The 17,374-nt window shown below is 47.5% G+C and overlaps 1 protein-coding gene across 1 annotated transcript; it reads right to left on the bottom strand.

Moving 5' to 3' along the window:
- Positions 1-5,133: 5,133 nt before the first annotated feature.
- On the bottom strand, positions 5,134-16,473 carry SLC46A2 (solute carrier family 46 member 2). Its single transcript, XM_068974211.1, has 4 exons — positions 15,354-16,473; positions 13,946-14,029; positions 13,420-13,576; positions 5,134-5,376 (listed from the first exon to the last, which is right to left on the bottom strand). The coding sequence occupies exons 1-4, from the start codon at positions 16,471-16,473 to the stop codon at positions 5,319-5,321; spliced, it is 1,419 nt and encodes a 472-aa protein (XP_068830312.1). The 3' UTR covers positions 5,134-5,318.
- Between the last annotated feature and the right edge of the window lie 901 nt (positions 16,474-17,374).

Here is a 17,374-nt window from a genome sequence, read left to right on the forward strand (position 1 = left end):
TCATGTCCAAATTATCGACTGTTTATTATTTGAGAAATCACTCTTTACATTTAAAATTTTAAAAGAAAATCCTTGAGGTATTGATGAAGTCCTCTGTGTAAATGTGTTCTCTTCTGTCCATGCTGGCATTAAGCCAAATCAAAAGCTGTGAAAAAAAAAAAAATGTGCTTGAGAATGTGTGTTGTAGATGAGAAAGTGATTTACAGATCAAAGTCTTTGTTTCATGAAGCTACCAAACTTTAAAAAGAATGTCACTTTTTTTTTTATTACAGAACCCAGAGATTATAAAAAAAAATTCTTGTTGCATTTTTGATGCTGGCATGAGATTTTTGTCCACTTTTTTTTCATATCTGTGTAAAAAAAAATTCTGTCCATTGTTTACTATGGGATTAGTATTACATTTCAAGGTAAAACATGAATTTGTATTGCTTGATAAAAACTATTAGCTTGTAAATTTTAAAAAGGTTTCTTTACCTCAATTAACTTAAAGTAATGGACCAATAAACCTATAAAAGATGCTTTCTTTACCTTGAGTCATGTTCCATTTGTACAGCTTTATAGTACAGAACAGGCATGACTCTTAATCCTCTTTTCTCATTTTCTCTAAGGAGGTATCTGTTTATAGGCAAGAATCAGGATATGCAAAGCAACAGGAAAAAAATGCCAACTGTTTTATTCTTCATTTCTTATCCTCAATTTACCCTTTCCTACATCTTACAAGATGGTACTGATCTGAGAAGATGAAGAAACCACCTACTGTCCATCTGTAACTGTGATTGGCAGGAAGGCTGGCAGCCGGCCTAGGTAACTACATGAAGGATTTCTTCCCACTTTATCCTGTAGCAAAGCACAGTGTCATATTCTGAGTCAGAGCCAGTCATTGCCTATTTTTTTTTATTGCTATTTTTTAAAAAATCGGTAAAGAAAGGAGAAATATCTGTGGTTCTTTAGCGCATGTGAGTGTGTTGTAAGTCAGAGACCACAATGCTCAGTTAAGCTTACCTAATGATGGCCACGCACTGGAGCTAGACTTCTGCTGGTGCTAAACTTGGCTTTTTGATAGTAGACATTAATGTAAGACTTCAGTCACACAGAATGAGGCAGGAAGGTGTGGGGTAAGAGATTTGAGATCAACTCCTAGCTTTTCCACTTACTAGCTATGTAGCTTTGGGCAAGTGCCATCTCTCTGAAATTCAGCATTATTATCTTTGAAATGAAGACATGCCTTGCCTGAAGGGTGGCTGATAGAAACCAGCAATAATGTCTACAAAGCGCCCAAGTGTCTGCTGGGCCCTCCTTATGTCATAACCCTTCTGGGAAGACTTATCCTATTACTTGTTCAAATCCAGCCAACTTAAATATCAGAGATGTTCCCATAAGAATCCTTCCTGTGTGCTTTACTGAAAATTTATGTATTGCCAGTTGAAAATTTTAAAGGGGGGATGTATCATTTTTTAAAACTGTCTTCCTTTTAAGAAGATTATGAAAATAGTATGCTGGAGGATTGTAGTCAGACTGAAGGTCTGGGGAAATAGAAGGGAGTGGATGATAAAACGGGAAGTGATAGGAAGGGGATGGATTTCAGTGGTGAGGCGAGGATGCCTTGGTGACCTCCAGCCTGGGAGCTGGGAGGTGATGCCATTTACAGAAACAGGAAATCAATCAGCAGAAAACCATAAAAGATGGAGTAGGCTTAGATGGTGGGAGAAGAACTTGGTTTGGACTTACATTTGAGGAGACCCAGGGGGAGGTGTTGACTAGATTGTGGCAAAGAGCATTCTGGTAGACTAGATTACCTGGGAGGGGAACCAAGGGCAGGACTTTGGGGTCCTCAGGAATTAGGGATCCTGGGAGAGGGGAAGGGGGCTCAGGGAAAGTTCGAAAGAGAAAAAGATCTCCGTTGATTTGAATAGTGGTTCCTAAGCTTGAGAACTTGTGAAAACACCAATTTGGGGGCCACACCCCTAGAGTCTGATGGGTTAGGGTTAGGGTTGGTATGGTAATCTCTAGGTCTCAGATCAAATTAGAGAATTTGCTTTTCTAACAGGTTCCCATTGGATGTTGATGAAGCTGATCCAGGAACCACACTCTGAGAACTAATGGTTTATCCCATCTGCTGGAAAGACCTGGAGAAAGACCTGGAAAGACCTGGTGACAGGTGGGGTTGAAAGAGAGTCAATACTATGGTGTTGTGAGCCCAGCTTAGGTGAACACCCACAAGTTTATGGCAGGGTCAGTATGGACAAGTAAGGAAATTTTTCTAGATGTTGAGAGCAAGCTGGAATGGAGAAGCTAGTGATTAGATTCATTTAGGTTGGGGGACTGGTCAGGGGCTGGGGTGGAAGGCAAGGAGTCAAGAGGAATGAGCAAATTGATTAGAGTTTGCCTAGAGCGTGGCCTTGAACTCATTTTCCCCATCACACGTTCTCTGCTCCTGTTGCCTGTCTCAGCAAGGACCTGTGCCTCCCTTTTAGTGGCCGGGATCCCAAATCTGAATCATTCTTGCCTCCATCTGCCTCACTCTCTGCAGTTCATCCACTACCCACTCCTGCTGACCTCTAGCGTCCAAATATTCCCCCAAGTCTGTCTAACCTTTCACCATCCTCATAGCTTCTTACCTAGTATCAGCCCACCATCACCTTCACCTGGATTCCTCAACAGGCCTCTCTGAGGCTTGTCACTTTTCTGCGAGTCTTGCTCACTCCTTCCAAAGCCAGTTCCTTCTCAGTGCTGCCAAAGTCCTCTTTCTAATACACAGCTGTAAGCATTCGACATTCTTGCCTAAAACCATTCAACAGCTATCCTAATTACTCTAAAGAGAAACTGATTCTTCCTTTTTTAAAAAAAAATTTATTGAAGTATAGTTGATTTACAATGTTGATTTCTTCTGTACAGCAAAGTTACTCAATTATACACACACACATATATACTTTTTCATATTCTTTTCCATTATGATTTGTCACAGGATATTGAATATTGTTCCTTGTGTTATACAGGAGGACCTTGTTGTTATCCATCCTATATATATAATAGTCTGCTAAACCCAAACTCCCATTCCTTCCCTCTTCTACACCACCCCCGCCGCCCTGCCTTGGCAGCCTCAAGTGTCTTCTCTGTATCTATGGGTCTGTTATTGTTTCATAGATATGTTGATTTGAGTTGTATTTTAGATTCCACTTTGTAAGTGATATCATATGGTATTTGTCTTCCTCTTTCTGACTTTGCTTAGTATGATAATCTCTAGGTCTATCCCTGTTGCTGCAAATGGCATTATTTCGTTCTTGTTCATGGCTGATTAGCGTTCCATTGTATATATGTACCACTTCTTCATTCATCTGTCAATGGACGTCTCAGGCTTTTCCTTGTCTTGGCTATTGTAAATAGTGCTATGAATCTTTTTGAGTTATAGTTTTGTCTGGGTATATGCCCAGGAGTGGGATTACAGGATCATATGGCGACTCTAGTTTCTGAGGAGCCTCCATACGGTTCTTTATAGTGGCTGTACCAGTGTACATTCCCAGAAACAGTGTAAGAGGGTTTCCACACCCTCTCCAGCATGTGTTATTTGTAGACTTTTTAATGACGGTCATTCTGGCTGGTGTGAGGTGGTAGGTACCTCATTGTAGTTTTGATTTGCATTTCTAAGGAGGAACCTTTTTTAAAAAGCTAATGTGTTCACTTTTGGTTGCCCTGTGCCTTTCTGCTGCGTGAGGGCTTTCTCTGGTTGCAGTATGCGGGCATCTCATTGCGATTGTTCATCGTATTTCAGAGCACAGGCTCTAGGCATGTTGGCTTCAGTAGTTGCAATGTTTGGGATGTAGGGCACAGGCTCAGAAGTTGTGGCACACGGGCCTAGTTGCCCACGGCATGTGAAATCATCCCAGATCAGGGCTCGAACCTGTGTCCCTTACATTGGCAGGCAGGTTCTTATCCACTGTACCACCAGGGAAGTCCCTAAAGAGAAACTTTTTAAAGGCTCTGATTTGATGTTCCTCCTCACTGTCCCAGCTCACCTCTCGATTCCAGCCCCCTCGATACCTCTCCCTCCACCCCTCTTTTCTCCCTCCATGTTGATTTTCTGTATTTGGGGATATTTTCACCGTCAGATCTTCCAGCATGTTCCTTCTGCCTGGAGTCTCACTTAACATCCAGCCTTGGTAACTCATCTTTCCAGTTTTATGCCACTTCTCCCGAGAAGCCTTCTCTGCGCTCTTGGATTTGGGTTATATGCTCCCTTATGTTAGTGTTCATTATAAGATACATGACTGCCTGTTGTTCTGTCTGCTCCGCCCACTAGGTCAGACACTGGTGGGCTGGGAGCTGTCACAGGCTTGCTGTACCTCAGCACCTAGCATGGTGCTAGGACCCGAGAAGATGTGCCTTGAAGTTTGGGACCAGTCCATGCAGGGCATCAGTGATGGTAACAGACTCCGAGCCCAAATGCTCTGAGATTTAAATGCATTCTCTAGCTTTAAGTTTTATCATAGTCCGAGAATGCCATGTCTGAGTTCTAGAGAGAAGCTGACCAAAGAGACAGTGAGTCACACACTCATGCTATGAATGTTGATTTATTAGGAGGTGAGTCTTTTATTCACATAATTAAAAAAAAATAAGTACCTCAAAATGGTGTTAGCATATCTCCCCTCTCCTTTCACACCTCTCACTGTGGGAAGTACTATTGATGGAAAATATTCCTTTGAAGAAAGCCTTTTTGATAATTTCCTTCTTAAAACTACACTGACTTCAAATGCATGAGCCCTAGATCGCTCCCTTGTCATTCATGGCTAACAAGGCCTGAGGGAAGAAAGCTAAACTTCGTTTTCAAGGTTCTGTTTCAATTTTAAAAATACTGAATGATGTTCACTGTTGGCAGTTCTTTTGAAAATTCCCTTCCTCATCCCCCTCAGGTGGTTGACTGCCTTTGCATTCTCACACAGGACTCCTGGGTGACTAGTTACCATGGGTGGAGCCCCCAGAACATTCCTGGAAAAAAAAAAACTGGCTTCCATGTTGGGTATGGCTGTGCCTGTGGCCTCTGTATCTCCCTTGAAAGTTCGCACTCTACTGTCTGCAGAACCCAGCCTCTGCCTAATAGCAACGTCTGAAAGCTGAGAAAGTGTCTCCATCACCAGTTAAGTGCTTTCCGCCACCCACCCAGGACCCCTGAGCCACAGCAAGTCATTCTGAGGCCAACTCTGGCTGGAACTTGGGTTCACTGAGCAATGGATTGCTGTGGACACCAGTTCCTGGTCCCGTCCTTGGTCTTCAGAGGGAGTCTGGCCGTTGCTGGTCTTTCCGGCTCCCACAGATCAGCATCTTCATTTCTCTGTGATGTCTCCAGGCTGCAACCATGAGGCTTGCTTATAGGCCACGATGCTGTAAGAATTTACAACAGAGAATTACAGGGGAACAGCTGGAATCGGGAGGGAGGGTCTCTAGCCATCTCTCGGAGACTCTGTCCATTATGGCAGCAGAACCGCTGTCCTCTCTGGAGGAAAGTGGCCCCAGAGAATTTCCCTCTCTCCAGCCTCCTTCCTGTCCCGTAATATGGAGAGCCCTTTGCATCTGCATTTTCCCTTTCTTGGCGCCTCTTTCCATCTCACTTCTCTCTGATGATGCACTCCCATGCGGACCTCAAGCTCAAGCGTCACTCATCCCAAGCGGAGTTAGATGCATCCCCTTCTGCCTTTCCATTGCCCTTTTCTCTCTTCCATAAATCATCACATTGTTTAAAAATACTGGGAGATGAGATGGACGCCTAGGAATGAAGAGCTGTATTGAAGTCTTGAATCTGTGTGACCTTTGGCGTGTCCTTCAGCCTCTGGTGTTCTCCTTCTCCACTGTTTGAGCTCTAGGAACCCCAGGTTCTAAGCTGGAACACAGTTCTTCCTAATGGATGGACCACATCTGGAGCTAGTGGGTGGGGTGTGGGCAGAAATCCAAATCCTTCTAAGGAAAAGCTTTGTAGAAACTTCCAAACACAGATTTCCTACCTTCTGTGAGCGCCAGGGCTCTCCAGGGAGGAGCGCTCACTATCCTTAAAGCTCACTGTATGACAGAGCTGGCGGGAGGCGAGTAGAGGCAGGCAGCCCAGGACCACGGGGACTGTTCCAGGCCCGACTCCACGGCTCACCCCAGTATGGTTGGTGAGTTATTTTAAAGCAGGACAGGAAAACTCTTCAACATTAAGATTCTCTGCCCATTTGAGTAACCATCTCCTCCGCTTTAGAGTGTATTGCGCGCCTGCATTGTGTCAACTTGATCCCCTTAGGAGACGCAGGAATTCCTACTCGCTGGGAAAGAAAAAAAAGAATTTCTTCCTGGTGCCAATAAGATAATTCCCTGGGAGATAACATTCCTTTCTCAATCTTGTAATAGGTCACAACCCACCACTCACCTTGTTGGACTACGTAAACTGTCAATATGTTGCTTTGGTTTGTCCCCGCCTGGTCCATCTTGGGAAATGTTTAAAAACTGAAGTATGTTCATTTATAATGTGTTTTTTTCAAGTGTACAGCAAAGTGATATATATATTCTTTTTTGGATTCTCTTCCATTATAGGTTAGTAGATATTGAGTTCCCTGTGCTATACAGTAGGCCCTTGTTTACCTATTTTATATGGCACCCCACTCCAGTACTCTTGCCTGGAAAATCCCATGGACGGAGGAGCCTGGTAGGCTGCAGTCCATGGGGTCGCGAAGAGTCAGACAGGACTGAGTGACATCACTTTCGCTTTTCACTTTCATGTGTTGGAGAAGGAAATGGCAACCCACTCCAGTACTCTTGCCTAGAGAATCCCAGGGAGCCTGATGGGCTGCTGTGTATGGGGTCGCACAGAGTTGGACACGACTGACGCGACTTAGCAGCAGCAGCAGCAGCAGCAGCAGCAGCAGCAGTGTGTATGTAGGAGAAGGAGATGGCAACCCACTCCAGTATTCTTGCCTGGAGAATCTCGTGGACAGAGGAGCCTGGTTGGGCTGCTGTCCATAGGGTCACACAGAGTCGGGCACAACTGAAGCGACTTAGCATGCATGCATGTGTGGGAGAAGGAAATGGCAGCCCACTCCAGTGTTCTTGCCTGGAGAATCCCGTGGACAGAGGAGCCTGGTTGGGCTGCTGTCCATAGGGTCACACAGAGTCGGGCACAACTGAAGCGACTTAGCATGCATGCATGTGTGGGAGAAGGAAATGGCAGCCCACTCCAGTGTTCTTGCCTGGAGAATCCCAGGGACAGAGGAGCCTGGTGGGCTGCCGTCTATGGGGTCGCACAGAGTCGGACATGACTGAAGCAACTTAGGAGCAGCAGTGTGTATATGTTAATCCCAAACTCTTTTAATTTATCCCCCACCCCCTCCACAATACGTTGTCTCACAAACATAGAACTGTAACTGTGCTTTGGCGTCTTATAGGTAGAACAGTCCTCGGCGTTTCCTGAAATAGTCTCCCTCTGGGTTATAATCCTTGGATTAGCAGGACTAAAATTTTCTATTTCTTCCTTAGATTGAATGTTGATCAACTTTTGTTGATTATGGTGGTGGCCAACCCCTGACATGGCAGCTCAACAGGCAGCTCCTGGGTGGTCAGTAGTGCTGACGTCACACCCTCTGTCAGACTGTTTTTTCATTAAAGACTCTGAGTATTTCTTATGCACTAAGCTCTCCCAAAGAAAGGTAATGCCAAAGAATGCTCAAACTATCACACAGTTGCACTCATCTCACACGCTAGTAAAGTAATGCTCAAAATTCTCCAAGCCAGGCTTCAGCAATACGTGAACCATGAACTTCCTGATGTTCAAGCTGGTTTTAGAAAAGGCAGAGGAACCAGACATCAAATTGCCAACATCCTCTGGATCATGGAAAAAGCAAGAGAGTTCCAGAAAAACATCTATTTCTGCTTTATTGACTATGCCAAAGCCTTTGACTGTGTGGATCACAATCAACTGTGGAAAATTCTTCAAGAGATGGGAATACCAGACCACCTGACCTGCCTCTTGAGAAATCTGTATGCAGGTCAGGAAGCAACAGTCAGAACTGGACATGGAAAAACAGACTGGTTCCAAATAGGAAAAGGAGTACGTCAAGGCTGTATATTGTCACCCTGCTTATTTAACTTATATGCAGAGTGCATCATGAGAAACACTGGACTGGAAGAAACACAAGCTGGAATCAAGATTGCCGGGAGAAATATCAATAACCTGAGATACGCAGATGACACCACCCTTATGGCAGAAAGTGAAGAGGAACTAAAAAGCCTCTTGATGAAAGTGAAAGAGGAGAGTGAAAAAGTTGGCTTAAAGCTCAACAATCAGAAAACGAAGATCATGGCATCCGGTCCCATCACTTCATGGGAAATAGACGGGGAAACAGTGGAAACAGTATCAGACTTTAAGTTTTTGGGCTCCAAGATAACTGCAGATGGTGATTGCAGCCATGAAATTAAAAGACGCTTTACTCCTTGGAAGGAAAGTTATGACCAACCTAGATAGCATATTCAAAAGCAGAGACATTACTTTGCCGACTAAGGTCCGTCTAGTCAAGGCTATGGTTTTTCCTGTGGTCATGTATGGATGTGAGAGTTGGACTGTGAAGAAAGCTGAGCACCGAAGAATTGATGCTTTTGAACTGTGGTGTTGGAGAAGACTCTTGAGAGTCCCTTGGACAGCAAGGAGATCCAACCAGTCCATTCTGAAGGGGATCAGCCCTGGGATTTCTTTGGAAGGAATGATGCTAAAGCTGAAACTCCAGTACCTTGGCCACCTCATGCTAAGAGTTGACTCATTTGGAAAAGACTCTGATGCTGGGAGGGATTGGGGGCAGGAGGAGAAGAGGAAGACAGAGGATGAGATGGCTGGATGGCATCACTGACTCGATGGACGTGAATCTGAGTGAACTCCGGGAGTTAGTGATGGACAGGGAGGCCTGGCATGCTGCGATTCATGGGGTCGCAAAGAGTCAGACATGACTGAGTGACTGAACTGAAGTGAAGCTCTCTGCTGGACACAGCGTACAAGGTCACTCAAACAGGTGTGGTTCCTGCCCTCAGGGAGCCTATGGTCTAGTGAGCAAGCATGCAAAACTAATCACTAAGTAATCGTCAACTCTCATGCTCTGAAGGAAAAGTATAGGAAGCTAGGGGAGCATATCATAGAAGGATCTAACTTAGATTGGGAAGGAAATTTTCTCAAATCCTCTTTGAGAAAATGGTGTTCAAGTCAAGACCACATCTAGCTATATTAAGAAAGAGGTGTGAGGCGTCCAGTTTCTCAGTGGTAAAGAATCCACCTGCCAGTGCAGGAGACACAGGTTTGATCCCTGGTCTGGGAAGATCCCACATGCCAAGGAGCAACTTAGCCCATGAGCCACAACTACTGAAGCCCGCATGACCTAGAACCTGCACTCTGTGATGAGAGAGCCACCGCAGTGAAAAGCCCCTGCAGGAACGAAGACTCAGCCCAGCCAGGAAAAACCACATGTGGGTAAAGAAGGGGGAAGGGCATGAGGGGGAGGCTCCTGGGGCTGAAGCAGCGAGGGGAGCGTGGTGAGTGGCAGGAATAGCAGGCTGGAGAAGAGGGTGAGGCTGGGTTATGCAGGACCTGTGGTCCACTGTGAGACAGTGGCGCTCATCCTAAGAACCGTGGAAGCCAAGTACAGAGCTTTGAGCAGGAGATGATGTGAACTGGTGTCCACTCTAAGGAAATTTCTCAGGCCACCTGGTAAAAAGAGGGTGGATGGACGTGGGGAGATTGGCTCAAGGGTGAAGTTGATCCCCCAAGTGATTTGGACTAGGGGTAGCAACAGTAGTTTGAGGCATATATTGGAGGTAGAATCAATGAGGCTTGATGGATGGGAGGTACGGGAAGATGAAGAAGCAGGAGGACTTTGGTGACCCTCAGATTTCTTTCCTGGCTGAGTGAGATGCCATTTAATGGGATGGGCAAGACTGGAGGGGAGCAGATGTTAGGAGGGTGTCAAGGATGCAAATTTGGAAACTGAGATGGTAATTTGAAATTTTGAAAATAGTTTAGATTGCTTCGAGACCATGAAGTGAGAAGACAACCCAGATCTGAGCCCCAAAGAATTCTTCCACCTGGAGGTTTGTGGAGAAGTCAGAGAGGTAGGAGAAACCCGGGAGAGGAGGTGTTAAGAAAGCCAAGTGACAAGTGCCTTCCAAGGAAGAAGTGACCCACAGTGTTGGGGGCCACTGAGAACCGATGGGGAGGGGATGGCAGGGAGGCCAGTGTACTCGGCCGTGAGGAAGTCAGATCTCAGCACGGCCCTGGAGGCATTGAACAGGGAAGTCAGTCTGGAGGGGGTTGAAAGTGAGTGGGAAGTAAGCAGGTGCAGACCAGCACTGGACAACATGGCTGGGGCGAGGAGGAGGCGAGAGGGTGGCCAGCCACGTGTCAGTTCTGACAGGAAGAACTCAGGAGATGGAGTTGCGAAGTAGTACAAGTAAACTCTAAGGGGAGAAAAGGGGTGGCACCGTCAAATAGTGACTAAGAACCAACTGCCTGGGTTCAAATCCTGTCACTGCCCCTTATTAACTGTGTAACCTTTGGCAAGTTACATGACACCTTAGATTTTGTTTCTTCATCTGCAAAATGGGGATAAAATAGTAATTGCTTCAGAGGATTGTTTGAGAAGGCTAAAACATATGAAACATTCAAAGTAGTGCCTGGCACATAATCAAGGCTGTTTACATGTTTACTAGTATTATCTTTGAGAGATTGAGGGAGGGGAACAGGATGGGTACAAAAGAACTCAGGCTTAGAGGTCTGCTTTGAAGATGAGCCCATTCGCTTCTGATGGCGTCTATGAACCACAAGACAGCAGCTGAGTACCTGTGTGATGAGGGGTTGGGGGCTTGCGGATGGGCAGAATCAGACAGACATTCCCTCAGCATCTCCTGCTGCACATAAGGAAGAGTGAGGAGAGGGCAGGTTCTCCTGGTGCCGTGAAGTTGGCCCAGTTCAGCACCAGGAAGGGCTGGGGCCACAGTCACTTATTGCAAATGAGCTGTTGGCAGCTGGGCCCAGGAACCTCTCCTCTCCACCTTCTGCCCTCCTCCACTCCCTGCTGTGACATGTCTTCCTGGGCTTTTCTGTCTTTGGAATGTAGCTCTTCTTTCTGCAGTTCGAGAGTTCTACTGGTCTTTCCTGTTGATCGTGCTTAATGATTGGTGGTGCAGCCTTGGCCGCTTGAAAGAATTTTTCAGGATTTTGTTCATTTAGTGACTTTGTGGAGAGAAAAGTACTAGAAACACTCCCTTTCTACCAAAGGTTCTCAACCTTGGTTATACATCCGAATAAACTGGAGAGCTTTAAAAAATTCCCATGCCCAGGCTATATCCCAGATCAACTGAGTTAGAATCTCCGCGGGTAGGATCCAGACAGTCGTAGTTTTGTAAATCTCTCCAAATGATTCCAATGTACAGCAGGCAAAGGAGGCTTTGTTAGCACGCAAGTCCCTCTACTGCTAAATGTCTCCAACAGAGGCATCTACTTGAGTGCCTCCATTCACGTAAGCATTACTACTTAGGATTGGTTCAAAATACTGACCCGGCTTCTGTGGTATAAGCTGAGGAAGATCCTGGGTATCTTAAAATTCCATGCACACAATGTAGGACTGGGCCCAAGTCCATTGGGGTGAGGTGTCCCCACCTGGGGGGAGAGCAGCCCACCTGCTTCACATGCCCCAAAGTCTCTTTAAAAAGGGAAAGTAATGAAACTGTAGAAAGGAACCATTTATTGCATATTCTTATGGCTTTCATTTGTCTATTTATCTCTCTAGCTATGAGATATTAACTAGTCTAGTCAGACTTGTTTTCTTTTGTGGTTTTTTGTTGATCTGTTTAGGTCAAAGAGACTGTTTCAACCAATTGCCAATCAAACAGGACTTGGTAACTTCCAAGTAGCACAGTTATTAATCCATTACTTGCTTGGACAAAGAGCTGGCACTCCAGAGAAGTTTGCATTGTGGGTCAGGTCTAGCTAAGCCCAACCCATTCATCCAAGACTCTCATGAAAACAGGGGCACATGGAAAGGCCTAAGGGCTGGACAGTTTGAAAATGAAAACTGGCCAGAGACTACAGTGGTAATCAAGTCTGCTGTTTTGCACAAATTCTCTCAGCTGTTTGATCTTATTTTCTCAACTGTGAAATCAAAGAACCCTCATGATTGATGGCTTCTGTCTTAGGAAGCTCAACTTTCTATGCAAGCACATCAAGCTATACAATGTGATGCGAGAATCCAAAGGCGGCCCTTTTCACCATCCACTTCCCGCTTTTTCCAACCTACCTTTAGCTTTTCCCAACCTGCCTTTAGCTTTTGCCAGCCTGCCTTCAACTCTTCTACTCTGCAGCCTAGAACGCCACCATTAATGATATGGAGGGCTCCAGTGTACTACCAAGCAGATCCCTTTAAAATGCAAAGCCATGTCATGTCCTTTGTGTCTTATTGTGAATATCATTACTGTGTTCCTTTCTCCTCTGGTGGGATTGATACAAGTGTGAGAAAAGGGCCTAAACAGACCAAAGCTCGGCTGTCTAATATGTAGCCACTAGTTACACTGGCTTCTGAACTCTTGCATTCAAATGGAGTCCAAGTTGAGATGTGCTGTCAGTATAAAATATACCGGATTTCAAAGACTTAATTCAAAAGAACTCATTGATTTTGTAGGTTGATTACAAAGATATTTTGGAGCTATTGGGCCAAATCAAATATATTTTTAAAATTATTTCACCTGTTACTCGTGTTTAAACGTGGCTACTAGAAGATTTAAAATTATATAATATGGCTTGTGCTTGTGGTTTTGTATTTCTTTTGAATGGGGCTGGTTGAAGACCAGACTATTTCATGTGGTCTATATTGGTGATAACCTCAGCTGGCAACTCTCCCCACGGGCCTTTGTATCTCCAGCCTTCCTCCTGCCTGTTATCTCCCAGAATGTAAGCACTCTTGTTTTACAAATGAGACAATTTCCCCAGAGAGGTCAGAGGAATTACCCATGTCCTGCAGGGGTGCTCAAAGCCCTCCCAAGATACAGAGAAGAAAGAATACTTGAAAGTGAGGCTGGATGACTGTCACCTAAAGGAGACTCAACAAGGTCTGGGTGGTTCGAGAGGGTTTCTTATGCCAGCCTCTGATTACAAGAAATTATATGAGGCTCCTATTACAAAACTGCCAGGAAGTGAGCCAGCATGTTGAGGCCCTCTGTTTATTACTTATGACTTTAGGGAATTCCCAAATTACCAGATTATTAGTTTGGGGGAACAGGAGAAGTTTTTCTTAGTGGGAGAGCCTACTCAGAACTCATTGTGTAAATGTGAAAAGTAAATATTTTATGATAATAGGCTGGAAATGCTCCAACAGTCCTTGACCTCAGCCCCAGCCCAAAGAGCAGGAACTGCTCCTGTCTTACCCAATTGGTAGGATTGCCAGGAAGGAGAGAAAAGAGGAGAGCGCGAAGCAGGTGCCGATGAACTTCTCCATGGTGAGCTGATAGATCTTGTTGTACAGCGTGGATGTCACCACCCCAGTCAGCGTCAGGGACAGCTGCAGGATGACGAACACCTTTCCTGTGGAGGGGACCGAGGTTACCAAGGTTACTGGGCTGTCCCTCCGTGTTCCCTGATAGCTGAGTCTCTGGGAGGCTCTCGGGAGCCCCCTCCCCTTCCCTGACTCCCTCTGTGTTCCCGGCGCATGTTGCCAGGATTCTGGTTCATCCACTTGGCTCCCCCACGGCCCGTGGGTGGCAGTGTTCTCCTTTGTGACTTTCCCAGTCTCTCCCCTGCTCCTGCTTCTACCCCTTCCGCCCTGGATGGACACTGGTGTGTGCCCAGTGTCTTCAAGGCTGCTGCTGGAGCTCTCTCCTGTGCCTTCTGTCAGTCCAAACCCTGTGCCTCAAACCAAGTGGCTCTGAAACCTCTCAGATTCCTTTCACTCACCATAAGAGGAGCCCTTGATGAGTTTGGACATTGCTGATCGGATGGTTGTGACGGGGATGAGAGCGAACAGCATGACGGCCCGAGCTGGAAAAGAAGCACATGAGAACACTGCTCACTGGAGCCCGGCCTCGGCCAAAGCGTAAATCAGAATAACAGAAAAACCTCCCTTAGAAGCCGCCTCCCCAGCCCGCCCCAGGGCAGGCTGAGTCCCTGAGCTCTCGGATGGGCTGTAGATGCTGCAGACCCATCTTGAAGGTGGCAAGGCACCGGGGACGTGACAGGTGGTGAAGGGCGTCTTTATTGGCAGAGTTAAGTGGTTTCTAAGGAAATGGAGCTGATGTCACTCAAGTGACTTACAGCTCCTTGCCTCCCAGGAGGGAGGTGTCTGCCCTCACCCTACATTATCATCTCTGGGACACAGTCTCAGTAACTTTGGCAAGCTGCATCCAGAAACGTGTGCCACTAACACAGTTGCTACACCCCGCTCTTTCCCTCTAGCCCTGTTCATCATCCTGATGTGGGTGTGTGTGGCGAGGGGGTGGGGTGGGGTGGGAGTGGCTAGAAGTGATGGGGAGGGAAGGGGAGAGGTTACTCAGGCTTGCACTTGGCCTGTTTAACTGGGAGCTTGCTAAAAGTAATCTAGCCATTTTGTGAGATGTTTTTCTGAGCCGTGTGACCTCAGTCAAAGGGTGGTCTCTGGGAACGGTGTAGAGTTGTTCCGTTAGCCACTGGCAAGTCACATGACTACTTAAATAGAATGAAAAGTTCCGTTCAAGTTGCACTAGGCACATTTTAAGGGCTTCATAGCCACACATGACTAATGGCTACTGTATTAGGCAGAAACGTTACAGAACATTTCTGTCACTCTAGAAAGTTCTATTAGAGCACTGGTCCAGAGTGCTCTGCTTGTGGTTGTCTGTGTCCTCAGAAACTTCATTCTGCTTCCTTGAGGGAATGTATTATATTGGTTGTGGAAGGCATTTATGGAGGATTTTTCTCTCTTTTTGAAAAGCCTGTGCTTGACCTGAAATGATTTTAATTAAAGGACTTTTCAGCTGGATTACTTGAAAATGTTTTATCCCTTTAAAATCGGGGAGATAAACTCAACCCCATCTCTTCCACTCAGGGCCATCCTGAAGCCTCTCCTGACTCCTGGCACCACTGACCATCTCTCCCTTGACTTCCTAGAGCTACGGACCCTGCTCTGATTACATTTCAGTGGGCAACACAGATAACACAATACAGCCAAACTCAAGTGCGCATAATCCTGTGTCCCTTGTGCCTCCTAGGTAGCAGACCTGATCTCTGGTGCTGAGCTGTGACAGACCACAGCACCGCGGCTGTACACCCCGTTACTTAGGGGATCAGCAGTGTCCTCGTCCTGCCTCCCCAAGAATGCCAGACTCACCAATGTAGAACATGTATGTCTCTTTCACAAAAGCCAAGAGGAGGGCTCCTGACGCAAAGGAGACCATTCCGATCACGATCATGGTGGTGTCCTGGAAGTAGCGGGAGAAGACCAGCACGCCCAGGAAGCTGGTGATGAAGATGGTGTACCCCGAAGCCATACCATAGCCCACCTGCTCTTGGTTCCAACTCAGAGGCTCCCTCAGCACGAAAAGCGGCATCACATCCACCGTGCCCACCACTGCCAGGTCATAGATGATGGCACCCACAAAGAGCAGGGCAATGATGATTTGTTTGGGCTTAGCCATTGCAGGAGGTGGAGGGGGCCCCACCACATTCTGCTTGTCTGTCTGATCAGGATCCAGGGTGTCATACCTGCCAGCAGTGCCAGGCACTATATCCACGGCCTTGCGGGGCTTGGCCTTGGACTCGGGGACCTTCAGCATGAACAGGCTGTACAAAAGGGCACAGGTGGCACAGCTTACACTGCAGGCGGTCAGCACCAGGCCCTGCTTGGAGTGCCCGACCATCTGCTTGAAGAGATGTCCCGAGACCATGCTCCCGCAGAACCCCGCCAAGCCCAGAATCAGGTCAATCACAATGAGGCGCAGGGAGCGGCGGCCCTCGGAGGAGCCGAGGGATCCCAGGGCCATGACCCCCGACCAGAAGGCAGAGAAGCCGCCGCACAATCCGGTCAGCGCGGCCCCTGTGTACAGCATCTCCACGGGCCAGTCCAGCAGCACTTTGAGCAGCAGCACGAGGCGGGAGAGCAGGAAGCCCAGCAGGGGCACGCAGATGGAGACCTTGCGGTGGTAGCGGTCGCTGAGCCAGCCCAGCCCGTAGGCCGACAGCAGGGGCGTCAGGCCCATCACCAGCTGGTAGATGATGTAGAAATTGGAGATGGCCCTCTGCTGTTCGTCCTCGAGAGCCCCGCGGGGCGACGGGCTGGAACTGTGATTGGAGAAGGTCCCAACTCCGAAGGACGCTTTCACCACGAGGAGCAACCCCGCGTCGTAGAGGGAGGTGGCCACCTGCGTGGAGGCCACCACAGGCTCGATCCAGGTCCACACCTGGAGGCGAGGCAGGGGGCCCCTCCACGGCCAGATGCTCCCCTGGCACATGATAGGGCCTCTGATAGGGGGATGGAGGGGCTGGCCGGCTGGCGCTGCGGCTGCTATTCCCGAGGGCTGGGGCTCCGGGTTCGCGCAGGAACCGGGTGAGCTGAGCTGAACCCGAGCACAGGGCGCAAGTGACAGCAGCCAGCCCTGCGGGCCGGTGACCTCCCGGACCGCGGCCACTCCTCCCCGGACCAAAAAAGGCCACGCTCCGCCCCCGCCGGGGGAGCAGGACTGGCCGCGGCCCAGGGAAGCCACGCGTCTGGGGAGCGCACAGCGAGTCCCGGTCGCGTCACGCTGCTCTGATCCGCACAGGTAGCTGGGCGCTCTCTCCCCTGGGACTTGCCCAGGCCTGGCTTGAGTCCCCCGGGCAGGAAGCAAAATTCTGGCCCTGGAAGGCAGTTTGGAGTAAGCAGTGGGGTGCCTAGGAATCTGCCTGGGATCAGTGGAGGGGAAGGACAGTGAGGTTTTATTTAAGCAACGGGGACCTACATGCTGTAGGGAGACCAGGTAGCGCCAGACTTCGAGAGAAACCAACCAACCCACCCTCAGGAGCACTAATCTCTCTTTGATTTCAGACTTGTGCATAAATACCTAGCCGCGGGATTGCTGGGTCATAGGGTAGTTCTGCTTTCTTTTTTTTTTTTGAGGAAACATCGTTTTCCATTGAAGCTGCCCCACTTTCCTTTCACAGCAACAGTGAGCAAGGGCTCCAGTGTCTCACAGCCTCCATCACCTCTATAGCTATTCCGGTATAGCCATCCTGAGAGGAATTAGACGATACCTCATTGTGGTTTTGATTTGCATTACCCCGACGATTAGAGTATCTTTTCATATGCATGTTGGCCATTTGTCTGTCTTCTTTGGAGAAATCTCTGTCCAAAGAACTTTTTTTTTTTTTTTGTCT

This window comes from Capricornis sumatraensis, chromosome 6 (assembly GCF_032405125.1).
Source record: "Capricornis sumatraensis isolate serow.1 chromosome 6, serow.2, whole genome shotgun sequence".
Taxonomy (NCBI): domain Eukaryota; kingdom Metazoa; phylum Chordata; class Mammalia; order Artiodactyla; family Bovidae; genus Capricornis; species Capricornis sumatraensis.